Source organism: Mixophyes fleayi, chromosome 4 (assembly GCF_038048845.1).
Source record: "Mixophyes fleayi isolate aMixFle1 chromosome 4, aMixFle1.hap1, whole genome shotgun sequence".
NCBI classification, from domain to species: domain Eukaryota; kingdom Metazoa; phylum Chordata; class Amphibia; order Anura; family Limnodynastidae; genus Mixophyes; species Mixophyes fleayi.
The window spans coordinates 41,152,962-41,165,862 of NC_134405.1; the positions used below are offsets into that span (position 1 = coordinate 41,152,962).

Here is a 12,901-nt window from a genome sequence, read left to right on the forward strand (position 1 = left end):
CCTCTGCCAGGTGACGGAGCTGTCTCAGTGCCTGGAAGAGAGGATGTACCAGATGTACGAGCAGAACAACACGCTGCTGCAGGCCAGGCTGCAAGAGTTCTCCCAGGTCGTAGAAAGGATCAGGCAGCTGCAGTCCGAACTCAAACACGTCTGCCAGACCGTGGCCACCGTCTACAAAGACCTGTGAATCTGAAAGGGGGTGGGGGGCAGCAGGGACCTCGTATAGTCTGCAGGCTTCCCAGAAAGCACGTTAACCTTGTCACCAGCTTCTAACAGCATTATTTATTAATTTGTAAGTTGTCTTCTAAAAAATAGTTATAAAACGGTTTAATATGTAAGCGACATAAAATACAGATAGAGTATTCCATTCTTCAGTGTTGACCTGTTATACAGAGATATTGTTATGTAGTGAATAGAATGTTGTTCATTAAATAGAAACTGAATAGTTCCTTTTTTTTTTCTCTCAAAACTTTATTTGAAATATCACACGGTGGGGTATTTACACAATTTACCTCCTTCCGGGTGTTATGAACATTTCAGAACTTTGGGAAACAAACTCTGAATCAAAATCTTTGTTGGTGTTCTGTAGCAGGATCTTAGTTGAAAGAGCAGCATTATAAGATTGGAAATTGTCAGATGCGTACACAGACAGCAGTAGTAGTAGACTTAGGGCCGCATTTACGAAGGGCAAGACGGCTGAAGTGCTCCTCGGTGACGCCATGCGCCATGGTTTGCTCAGGTACGCCCAGGTTTCCACCAGAGCTCTTGGATTTGCAGAACAAGAGTGCGGCTCTGGAGCGTGCTTCGATGTGAGGGGTTGGTCAGCGCGAGTGTGTTCAATGATAACTATGGAGTGGGCGCACTAATCTGCTTAGTTTTATGGAGCAGAGCACGGACAAGATTTCCTTTGTTCACTCTCTCTCATAATTCACTTAAAGCCTAACTCAGGCTAAACCTAGCAGAATTTCACGAGAGAAACTGAAAAGTGGCTCTAAATCGGTCCGTGTTTGGATTTTCAATGCCACATTTACACTGCGCCTCTTGACCTCTCTCCACAACAAAGCGCACACCTACTTTGCAGAGAGTCGGCGTGGGGCGAACCCTAGAGGCGCACCAGTGCAAACCTAAGGCCTTTTTCTCTATACGTCCAGTGCACTTCGTAAACGAGGGCCACAGTTTATGTTTTGCAACTTTTGATTGAAATATTCACTGAAGCTTGAGGGAGATTAGCGATCTGGATAAATGCCAGCAGATATTCTTACTAATTCACTTTTATTTATGTTACAAATTTAGATTGTAGTCTCACACACACACACGACAGTGTGGAGCACAGTAACTGTTTAAGAAACTACAGAGTTCATATAAAACATGACAGATGTACACAGATAGGTGATGGCAGACTGTAGAGACCGTGGTATGTGTTTATGTCATCTTTAATTTATGGTGTGAAATATTTGTATTGTGGCAAGAGACAGGAGAATTAAATGTTATCTAGAAAGTAAAGAAATCAGTTACCCAGGACATGGAAAATATAACAGAAAAGAATAGATGTGAGAATTCTACTGACGACTGCAGAGAACGTCTGGAAGGAGACGTTGATTCTAAATGTGTCTTATGGAACACGAGAAGACAATCCAACAGGAAAGTGTGCTTTATCCCTGCAAAAATATCCGGTCTAAAACACTACTGAAGTGTCCTGGAGCTTTGGATGTTGCCTCAGTAATACATCCAATGACCATTACAGCATCACGTGTACGAGGGCTGGAGCGGAACAGTTATTTGCCGACAGTGAACGCTTGCAGCCCTGTGATTGCTCGTCCAAGGATTAGGGCGTGCACATCATGCGTACCTGCACAGGGAGATAGTAAGGCAGTCATATCACTATCGCTATAAAACAGCAATAAATAAGCCTTGTAACCCTTCTACTTACACACCTTCATACGTGTTTACAGCTTCCAGGTTCATGACATGTCTGATGACATGGTATTCGTCAGAAATCCCGTTGCCGCCCAGCATATCCCGGGCCTGACGGGCGATGTCCAGAGCTTTGCCACATGAATTCCTCTTCAGCAGAGAGATCATTTCGGGAGTAGCTCTGCAAACACAATGTTAAATGGAGAATTCTTACCGTTATTGTGGCTGCTGGGCGGTGGTACGTAACACCACTTCCGCTCACAATCAGAACATAAGTAGCAATAGTGCAATGAAAATCATCAAGCTTGTTTATTTCACAATAAGCCATGGTTTGCATGAAACTTGTGTGTTGTGTACTCTGGATATTAATGCACCTTCATCCCTCTGCCCTGAGTAAGCTGAGAGACCTCTACAGAACCTGACATGACAAAGCCAAATATCACATGATACTTCTTCTAAGAAACGTGTGCAATTATAAAGTCTAATCCCCAATTGTAACACTCAGGAAAATAGCTAAAATCATTATCTCAAATATAAATGACAACTGTCAGTACTGGGAATACAGAAAAAGATCCCTCTTGAAAAGTGCTATCAACAGTCTCAAAAATTAAATAATCTTCACTGAAAATAAACCAAGTACTTAATGACCACAATGGTTATTAGGCTTCCATGATAGACTGTGGCCACCAGGATGGTTCCGACGTCCGATATAAAACGAAATTGCACATTTGGAATGTAAAGTGGAACTTTGTTTTACTACTGATTTATTGTAGGGTGGTCCGGGACACGTACCTGTCCTCGTCTTTCAGGCGCCCAAGCTGCAGACATGCCTGCAGACCGATGGTAATTTCTGTCAGCATATCTGCCATCTTCTTCTGTATCAACTGGTTCCTGGCAAGTGGTACTCCAAACTGAATCCTGTAAGAGCGGAGAGATCAATGACTCGGATATCACAAGCCAGCCCCCAGCCTAATGTCAGCGTCACCGTATCCTGCTCTGACCCCTTACATCGTGACATGTCTGTGCTATGATTGATGCACTCTGTCTTATAGTTAGATCCCGGCCTCCTTAGTCTGTGGCGATTTCTTATCTTACACTTACCCGTATCATTAACCACAATTTTTCAGTTCCCTGCGTGATTTTTTATTCAATGTGCCGCCCTGCACTCTGACTCCTAACATTATAAAATATAACATATCTCTACTTTGGATAGATCTCACAAGAGGGCAGACAGCTTTGCCACTTCTGTGCCTAGTCCTGTTAGATCACATACCTATCTAATGTATATTGTCGTGCCGCATGGAAGCAGAACTCCGCGGCACCAAGAGCGCCCCAAGAAATTCCATAGCGGGCATTATTCAGACAGCCAAAGGGTCCCTGGAAAACAAATAGAACGTAACTGTGATACTATTATATATTATGTAGTCGTTATATAGCAAGAGGTAATATCAAGTCATAGAGTGAAAGGAAGAGGTTATATGGAGTAAAAGTAGGGCAGCACGGTGGCCTAGTGGTTAGCACTTCTGCCGCACAGCGCTGGGGTCATGAGTGCAATTCCCGACCATGGCCTTATCTGTGTGGAGCTTGTATGTTCTCCCCGTGTTTACGTGGGTTTCCTCCGGGTGCTCCGGTTTCCTCCCACACTCCAAAAACATACTAGTAGGTTAATTGGCTGCTATCAAAATTGACCCTAGTCCCTGTCTGTCTGTGTGAGTGTGTATGTTAGGGAATTTATACTGTAAGCTCCAATGGGGCAAGGACTGATGTGAGTGAGTTCTCTGTACAGCGCTGCGGAATCAGTGGCGCTATATTAATAATTGGTGATGATGATGATGATGATTATAGGGAAAAAAATATATATTTGAATACAGATAAACTCACCGCCAGCCCTGACACATGGGGAAGCAGGTTTTCCTCTGGAATCTCCACGTCTTCCATCAAGATCATTCCGGTGGCAGATGCTCGTAGAGAGAACTTACCCTCTATTTTGGGGGTTGATAGACCCTTGGTTCCTTTCTCTATCAAAAAACCCCGCACTCTACCATCTTCACACACCGCCCAAACTATACACAGGTCAGCGATGGGCGAGTTGGTGATCCTGTGGATAGAAGTGGAAGGTTGTACGATCATGATGCCACACACTACTTTGCAGAATTCGGGGCTATTAGCTGTTCAGGTGTGATTATGTTCTGTTTCCAGACTTAATTAAACACTCAGTATCAATATAAAATGCAGAGTGGTAATTTGTGCTGGTTTATCTCAGAAAACATGGTATGTGACTATTAATACAGGCCGTATGGAAATTGCTATCCGTCTAGTCTAATAACATGGACCTGCAGATCCTGCAAGGGTGATCGTACCAGGTTTTGGATCCATTGAGTGTGTAGGTTTTGCTGGTTGGGTTGTATCGAGCTCTGGTTTCCATTCCACCAGGGTCACTGCCGTGGTTTGGTTCTGTGAGACCAAAACACCCCAGCAACTCTCCTCTTGCTGCAAGAAAAAAGACCACTTGTTAATACAGCAACAGTGCAAGCTACTTCCTCACACACAATACAATGTCAGGTAGACACAGTACAGACACAGCTACACCTTGACAGGTAGACACAGTACAGGCAGAGCTACACCGTCCCAGGTAGACACAGTACAGGCAGAGCTACACCGTCACAGGTAAACACAGTACAGGCACAGGTACACCGTGACAGGTAGACACAGTACAGGCAAAGCTACACCGTGACAGGTAGACACAGTACAGGCAGAGCTACACCTTGACAAATAGACACAGTACAGGCACAGGTACACCTTGACAGGTAGACACAGTACAGGCACAGCTACAACGTGACAGGTAGACACAGTACAGGCACAGCTACACCGTGACAGGTAGACACAGTACAGGCACAGCTACACCGTGACAGGTAGACACAGTACAGGCAGAGCTACACCGTGACAGGTAGACACAGTACAGGCACAGCTACACCGTGACAGGTAGACACAGTACAGGCAGAGCTACACCGTGACAGGTAGACACAGTACAGGCAGAGCTACACCGTGACAGATAGACACAGTACAGGCACAGCTACACCGTGACAGGTAGACACAGTACAGGCACAGCTACACCGTGACAGGTAGACACAGTACAGGCACAGCTACACTGTGACAGGTAGACACAGTACAGGCACAGCTACACCGTGACAGGTAGACACAGTACAGGCAGAGCTACACCTTGACAGGTATAAAAGGTAAAGGCACAGCTACACCGTGACAGGTAGACACAGTACAGGCAGAGCTACACCAAGACAGGTATACGAGGTAAAGGCACAGCTACACCGTGACAGGTATATGAGATAAAGGCACAGCTACACCGTGACAGGTAGACACAGTACAGGCACAGCTACACCGTAAGAGGTACACACGGTATAGACACCGTGACAGGTATACACAGTACAGACACTACACAACAGGACTATGTACAGACAAGTGAATACTTGTGACATTACCTAATCTGGGCAGGTATTTTTGCTTTTGTTCCTCTGTCCCATACGCATATATTGGATGCATTACCAGTGAGGACTGAACACTCATCACAGAGCGGTAGCTGCTGTCCACCCGCTCCACCTCTCTCGCCAGCAGCCCGTACGCCACATAGGATGTCCCGGCACAGCCGTAACCTGGACAGGGGGGGCAGAGACAAGGCTGATATCTTACAATCATGGACAAATTCTTGCACTTTCAAAGGCAAATACAGAATTGATATATATACTTTGCAAAGGCATTTGGACAACAGTCTCCCTTTAACATTCATATTTTCATTAAACTTAATACAAGAATTGACTACATATAGTGTTGCGCTACCTTTAATTGTAGATCCCAGTACACCAAGCTCTCCCATCTCCGACATAATCCCCCTGTCGAACACTAAACAGAAGAAGGACAACAATGGTAAAGGTAATGCTCTCAGTTTTTAGAGATATATTGTTGGGGCAGAGAATGGTATAAATCAGAGGTGTATCAGCATCAGACACATCCCAGTACTGGGGTAGTAGATACAGGGGTAGTAGATACAGGGGTAGTAGCTACGGGTACATGTCAGGGCGGGAACACTTCTAACCTTCCTGCCGATTGGCCGTGATAATTCGCGGCATCAGTTTCTCCTGGCAGTAGGCTCGGAAGCTGTCTCGTATCATGACCTCGTCCTCCGTCAGCTGGGCGTCAAGGCAAAGAGCATCTCGCCAGTCAAACTGCACCCGGGCTGGTGAAACAAGGACACATACACACGTGTGTAGTGACATGGCATAAGACTGATATCAGATCACTGAATAGAGGTTAATGCACCAAGGTGTAGTGTGTTTTGGGAAGGGTGTGGTCTTTGTTTGCGAGTACAAGGAAGGTGCAATGGGCATTTAATTGCTTATTAACTCCAATACTTGGATAATACACTTGTATAATGGTGCATGCATCTATTGAAAGCACCTATGCAAGCCATTACATCTCTCTTTGCTTATGATAAAGATACAAATAGTTCCAGTAAGTGTGTATTAATGAATACATGAATCTATTGATACTCCACAAATATATAATTCAACTTATTGATTCCCTATGTAATCAAAGTGTTAATTAATGACAGTTTCCAAAAACCTCTATCTTCCTTTGCTCAATCACTAAACCCCTTCGTCTAAATAATTGCTCAATCACTAAACCCCTTCGTCTAAATAAAAATATTCTATGTGATTTGGACTTTTAAAAAAAAAAATACGTGTTAGTGATATGAACTTTATATATTGATTTATTATTTATGTGTAACGTACATTTCTATTAAGCAAATATAAAAATATAGTAAAAAGAAATTATACTTCATTAAGACATTGTAACCCGACTGAAAATATATGAACAATACCAGTTGTGAAGTTAAAATAACAAAAATAAAAACTTACACTTTGGCTTTTTCTGTTCATGTTCTGCACTTAAACCTGTAAAATTAAACACAAATGATTTAGATTAAATCAGCTAGAATATCTGAGTCTATTTTTGACCTGCCTTTACAGTAAAGTTGAATAATTACTTGCTCCACTTTTAAAAATATTTCCGATGGGATCTTACAGAGAAATTGGGAAAACATCTAATGGACTGAAAGCAATTTTAACAATTCACACAGAAAATGCAGGGAGACGAATTATTTCCATTACAGAACTTTTGCACCACCTTGTGGAAAATGAAGAGTACTACACATGCCAAACATCAAACAAGAATAGGATTTAAAAAGGGTTACCCTAAATCTCAGGGATAAGACAATACATTTAATCCAAGAAAGAGACACCTATCTGTAATTACATATCCGGCAGGGGAGCTAGTCATTTTGTGGACTGAGCCAACATTAATAAAAATGCAGCTCAATTTTCTAGGGACCACTGCGTTTATAGAGGCATGAGGTACTGTGTGGCTGCCTCGTGTCTCAGCCATATAACTAGCTCTTAGTAAATCGATAGACGGCATCCACGTTACTGCCTATCGATAACTCAAAGTGAGAGGTAAGGTTGATTTTGCCAATAACATCACCACAGCACCCGCTGCTAAGGATAAGCGTGTACGGAACAGGATTAGAGTTCTTACCTGTCTGCCAGGCTGCCGTGCCCTGTGATCTCACCGCCCTGACACAAATGCCACGTCTCACCGCTCTTAGAAGGCACAAGGAGTTACCCGTCAACGACATTGCCACAACACTGAAAAAAAAAAGAAAATTATATAATATTCAAAATATTATTATGGAGTTTGTATGTTCTCCCTGTGTTTGCGTGGGTTTCCTCCGGGTGCTCCGGTTTCCTCCCACACTCCAAAAACATACTGGTAGGTTAATTGGCTGCTATCAAAAATTGACCCTAGTCTCTACCTGTCTGTCTGTATATATATGTCTATGTGTGTGTCTATATTAGGGAATTTAGACTGTAAGCTCCAATGGGGCAGGGACTGATGTAAATGAGTTCTCTGTACAGCGCTGCGGAATTAGTGGCGCTATATAAATAAATGATGATGATGATGATTATTATAGATTGAGTCCAACAATTTATGAAGGATGCGGGTTCTCCTGTGAAGTCCTCTATCAGACCAAATGACCTGTTCTAGAATAGAAGAAATGGAGAAACAGGAGAGCGCCAATAGTGTAGCATTTTATGTACCTCATGAAGTATTATGTACAATTAATAAATAATTAATGAGCATATCTCAAAGTTTCCCAAGAATGGGTGGTTTGGAAGCACATCAGTGGGCTTGTTTCTTCTTGTCGGGGAGGTGTTTTGGGGTAACTGCAGGTAACAGCTGGAACTCCCCATGTATAAAGTGATTAAGGTATGAGAGAATTCTGGACCATCCATCTGCTTTTTGGGAAACTTTCCGATTATCTCATTATTCATTTATTAATTGCAAAAAGTATTTCACAAGGTACATTAAATGGTGTAAACTGGAGCTCTCCCGTTTCTCTGTTGCATCTAATTATATATATATATATATATATATATACACACACACACACACACACACACACACACACACACACAAACACACACACAAACACCCATAAATAAGAAGTTTGCATGACTGCATTTTTATATTATGCAAATTGCAGCATGCCTATAAATGTATTTGTATATTAATATATGAGTATAAGGTCCTCAAGATAACATTGCTTGATTGTTCTTATCCCTGTTTATTAGGTTATGTAAATGCATAAAAATAAAAACATCCTGTTGTTGTCAAATGAATGCAAACAGTAATACACAGTGTCCCTTTAAAAGAAATGACTGACAAATCCACCAATCAGATGCATTAAAATGAGCCTCACCCCCTGCTTCAGCCAATGAGCTCAGACTGGTAATAAAAACGACTAGGGACAGCTGAAGAACTGGGAATGACAGGTTTCAGTTCAGTGACCTGTCACATGAACAACGTAAGAAGATCTTAGATGTGGAATGAGGACAGATAGACGCTGTATACAACAAAGTTACTTCCTAATTACACAATACTATAATAACAAACATGTATTGATCACAATGTATACAGGACATTGGATCTTAAAATGCTATAAAATAGAGGTAGGCAACTTGTGACTCTTTAGTGGTTGTGGAACTACAGGTCCAAGCAGGCCCAACCATAGGTTGCCTATACCCTCAATAGAATATACTGTAATAGTCAGAATATAGTTGTGCAAGGATTTAAACTAATCTGAACTAACGGACAGCTACTTTTTTTTAGCAGATGTTAAACTCAAATTTGTACAAGACAGAATGGCTGATTAAACCAGAAGTAGATGATTATCTCATTGGTGACCAGGGCTAGTTGACAGTCTGACTTTTTACTGTAGTCCCCACCTTTGATCCCTCAAACACATACAGACAACTTGTAGGTTACATAATAATATACTCTGAATTCAGTAATACTGCAGGTCCAAAGGTCTGTTCCGTATCAGAATAATTCTGTAGTAGTTACATTATAAAGCATGCAATGCAATAGGCATCCTTTATTCAGTTGTATCTGTCCCACACTTTAATTATCTTTAGTTAATGTTTACATTCATGGCCCATAACCTCTAAATACCAAATATACCAATTTTGGTAACCATGATTTAGTGTCCTAAATTATTCCATCACCAAAGACAGTGGTTTATTGTATGTTTTGTGTTCATGTTATGCATGGTGTTGGGATAAGTGAGGACTGTAAATTTTAGAACGACCAAATTGCTATATTTTATTGTTACTAGTGTACACTGTTCATTGTTCCTTAAAGTTGAAAACACTATGTGGGCAACTTAAGTTCCCCCGAGGACAATATTTGTAATTAAATGTAAACCAGATGCAATAGGTCTTGCCTCACTATAAACATAACAAATCTATCCATCACTTGGGACATAGGTAGGCAACCAGTGCTGACTGGTGTGGAATTACAAGTCCTGGCATGGCATGCTGAGTCTTGTAGTTCCACAACCACTAGAATGACACATGCCTGCAACCAATTCCAGCTGTATGCAATATGAGGTGTCTGTGGGGTGCACATACTACTTTAATATGCATCTTGCACACAATATAACCAGCATAACAACGACTGAGAGCATGCAAAACCTTCCCGAGCAGCCTTATACACACAATGCCACCATATTATTAGTATTATAGATTAGTTTCCCCCAGGACTTCTCACCTTGCTCTGCTCCCCTCTCCCTGCAGCTTATGAAACGGACAGCAGACTAGCGCCACCTAGTGGAGAGGTCTCAGGTCGCTCCTTACTGACGTCAGTGACGGACCGAGGACGCCATCTTGAGTGTGGCAGACAGTAACAGAAGTCTCTTTAGGTATTAGGGTCTCTCCCAACATCACATATTGTATTTACGGGGCAGGATTGTCATTTACATGTGCACCTCTATATTTAAATGTGGGTAATATGCATCTGTATTGTAAAATAAGTTTAAACCATGGCTGCCAACTATCCCTAATGTCCAGGGACAATGAATAGCATTTGTCCCTGGAACAGAGTTGGTAGTATTTTAAAATAGTTTTCAGGGACACTTTGCTGGAGTGCATCTAAGCTCATCACATATAACCGTGGAGCACATTTAATGGATCCCCCTTATGTCTCCATTATTGGCTTTCATCTTCACATACTTTTTTGCATTTTTAAAGACCCCTCTCCAATAAATGTTAACTTGTGATGTCCATTAGCATGATAATAAAAGTTAAAACTTGCATTGAACACTGGATATACGAAGTAGCACCAGTTTAACAGCAAACTAGTGGACCTGGAATTTGTTTTAAAGGGCATTTCCATGACATCATAACACTTCTCCCACATGGACTGAGTGGGTAGAGCTGGGGCGCGGATCATTCTGTTGGGCCTACCCTCTTCCTCCTCACCCAGACACATGATTTCTGCAACATAATGATATTGAAACCCCAGCACAGTAACTGCTGACACAGAGGTACCCCAGAAGTGCGTCTTAGGATAGGGAGCCCAATACAGGGAGACGGATGAGCTTCTAAAAGAATATTTAAAATATAAATATAATATGCAGACTTTGTAGCATATGTATAAAAATATAAATATTTTGGTGAAGAATGAAATCTGCCCGTGGAAATCCTTAATTTGCCTCTGATTATATTAAACAATGATTATGGCTCTTGATAGAAATCGATGTCATTTTCATGCTGCCTTTGTTAATGCATTTTATAAACATGTCTGTGAGTTATTAGTTGATCTGGTTAGCCTAATCTGATTTTTCTGTTACTCTTCGTGCCCAAGCTTTCTAAAATCCCCCACATAGGAATAATGTCCCCTAGACGCCAATTCTAAGGATTGTTCAAGATCTTTAATAAAAAGTGCATGATTAGCTCTGAGGTTTAAGAGCCAGATTGAGGCATGGACTTTAGGGGCTGCAGCCCAGGCGCCTTGGCCAGCTGGGGGGCCTCGAGAACAAGAAGGAGAAGCCTTTTAAAAAAAATGTTTTTATGCTATATTATATATATATATATATATATATATAGTCAAGTACATAAATATTGGGACATCGACACATATTTTGGGCTCTATACACCACCAGAGTGGATTTGAAATGAAACTAATAAGATGTCCTTTAACTGCAGACTTTCAGCTTTAATTTGAGGGTATTTACATCCAAATCAAGTGAACGGTGTAGGAATTACAACGGTTTCTATATATGCCTCCCACTTTATAAGGGACCTAAAGTAATGGGACAATCGACTCAAAAGCTATTTCATGGACATGTGTGGGCTGTTCCCTCGTTATTTCATCATCAATTAAGCAGGTAAAAGGTCTGGAGTTGATTCTAGGTGTGACATTTGCATTTAGAATCTGTTGCTGTCGACTCTCAATATGAGATCCAAAGAGCTGTCACTATCAGTGAAGCAAGCCATCATTAGGCTGAAAAATCAAAACAAACCCATCAGAGAGATAGCAAAAACATTAGGTGTGGCCAAATCAACTGTTTGGAACAGTCTTAAAAAGAAAGAACTCACTGGAGAGCTTAGTAACACCAAAAGACCCAGAAGACCACGGAAAACAACTGTGGTGGATGACAGAAGAATTTCTTCCCTGGTGAAGAAAAATCTCTTCACAACAGTTGGCCAAATCAAGAACACTCTCCAGGAGGTAGATGTATATGTGTCAATGTCAACAATCAAGAGAAGACTTCACAAGAGTGAATATAGAGGGTTCACCACAAGATGTAAACCATTGGTGAGCCACAAAAACAAGAATACCAGATTAGACTTTGGCAAACAACATCTAAAAAAGCCATTACAGTACTGGAACAACACCCTATGGACAGATGAGACAAAGATCAACTTGTACCAGAGTAATTGGAAGAGAAGAGTGTGGAGAAGGAAAGGAACTGCTCATGATCCAAAACATACCTCCTCATCGGTGAAGCATGGTGGTGGTAGTGTCATGGCGTGAGCATGTATGGCTGCCAATGGAACTGGTTCCCTTGTATTTATTGATGATGTGACTGCTGACAAATGCAGCAGGATGAATTCTGAAGTGTTTTGGGCAATATTATCTGCTCATATTTAGTCAAATGCTTCAGAACTCATTGGACGGTGCTTCACAGTGCAGATGGACAATGACCCGAAGCATACTGCAAAAGCAACCAAAGAATTTTTTAAGGCTAAAAAGTGGAATGTTATGCAATGGCCAAGTCAATCACCTGACCTGAATCCGATTGAGCGTGCATTTCACTTGATGAAGACAGAGCTGAAGGGAAAATGCCCCAAGAACAAGCAGGAACTGAAGACATTTGCAGTAGAGGCCTGGCAGAGCATCACCAGGGATGAAACCCAGCGTCTGGTGATGTCTATGCCTTCCAGACTTCAGGTTGTAATTGACTGCAAAGGATTTGCAACAAAGTATTAAAAAGTAAAAGTATGATGTAGGATTGTTTAGTTTGTCCCATTACTTTTGGTCCCTTAAAAAGTGGGAGGAACATATAGAAACCGTT

The 12,901-nt window shown here is 41.7% G+C and overlaps 2 protein-coding genes across 4 annotated transcripts in view; one reads left to right on the forward strand and one right to left on the reverse strand.

Annotated features, from left to right (window-relative positions):
- SYCE2 (synaptonemal complex central element protein 2) overlaps positions 1 to 12,901 on the forward strand; it is a 32,246-nt gene that overhangs the window by 6,896 nt on the left and 12,449 nt on the right. The window contains exon 4 of one of the 2 annotated variants that reach the window (XM_075206756.1): positions 11 to 1,265. The exons of the other annotated variant lie outside the window; for it this stretch is intronic. Within the exon in view, the coding sequence (XP_075062857.1) occupies positions 11 to 187 (177 nt within the window). The 3' untranslated portion in view covers positions 188 to 1,265. Of the gene's footprint in view, positions 1 to 10; positions 1,266 to 12,901 lie in introns of those variants that run through there. 2 annotated transcript variants of the gene reach the window in all.
- On the reverse strand, positions 1,256 to 10,146 carry GCDH (glutaryl-CoA dehydrogenase). 2 transcript variants are annotated; one of them, XM_075206748.1, is made up of 13 exons: positions 10,093 to 10,121; positions 8,744 to 8,832; positions 7,519 to 7,628; positions 6,843 to 6,878; positions 6,020 to 6,160; positions 5,764 to 5,826; positions 5,409 to 5,579; positions 4,275 to 4,404; positions 3,796 to 4,012; positions 3,188 to 3,291; positions 2,707 to 2,832; positions 1,935 to 2,095; positions 1,256 to 1,849 (listed from the first exon to the last, which is right to left on the reverse strand). In XM_075206748.1, the coding sequence occupies exons 3-13, from the start codon at positions 7,616 to 7,618 to the stop codon at positions 1,776 to 1,778; spliced, it is 1,323 nt and encodes a 440-aa protein (XP_075062849.1). In that variant the 5' UTR covers positions 7,619 to 7,628; positions 8,744 to 8,832; positions 10,093 to 10,121; the 3' UTR covers positions 1,256 to 1,775. The 2 variants fall into 2 exon arrangements, with proteins under 2 accessions (XP_075062849.1, XP_075062848.1); XM_075206747.1 differs by lacking the exon at positions 8,744 to 8,832 and having other exon boundaries at positions 10,093 to 10,146.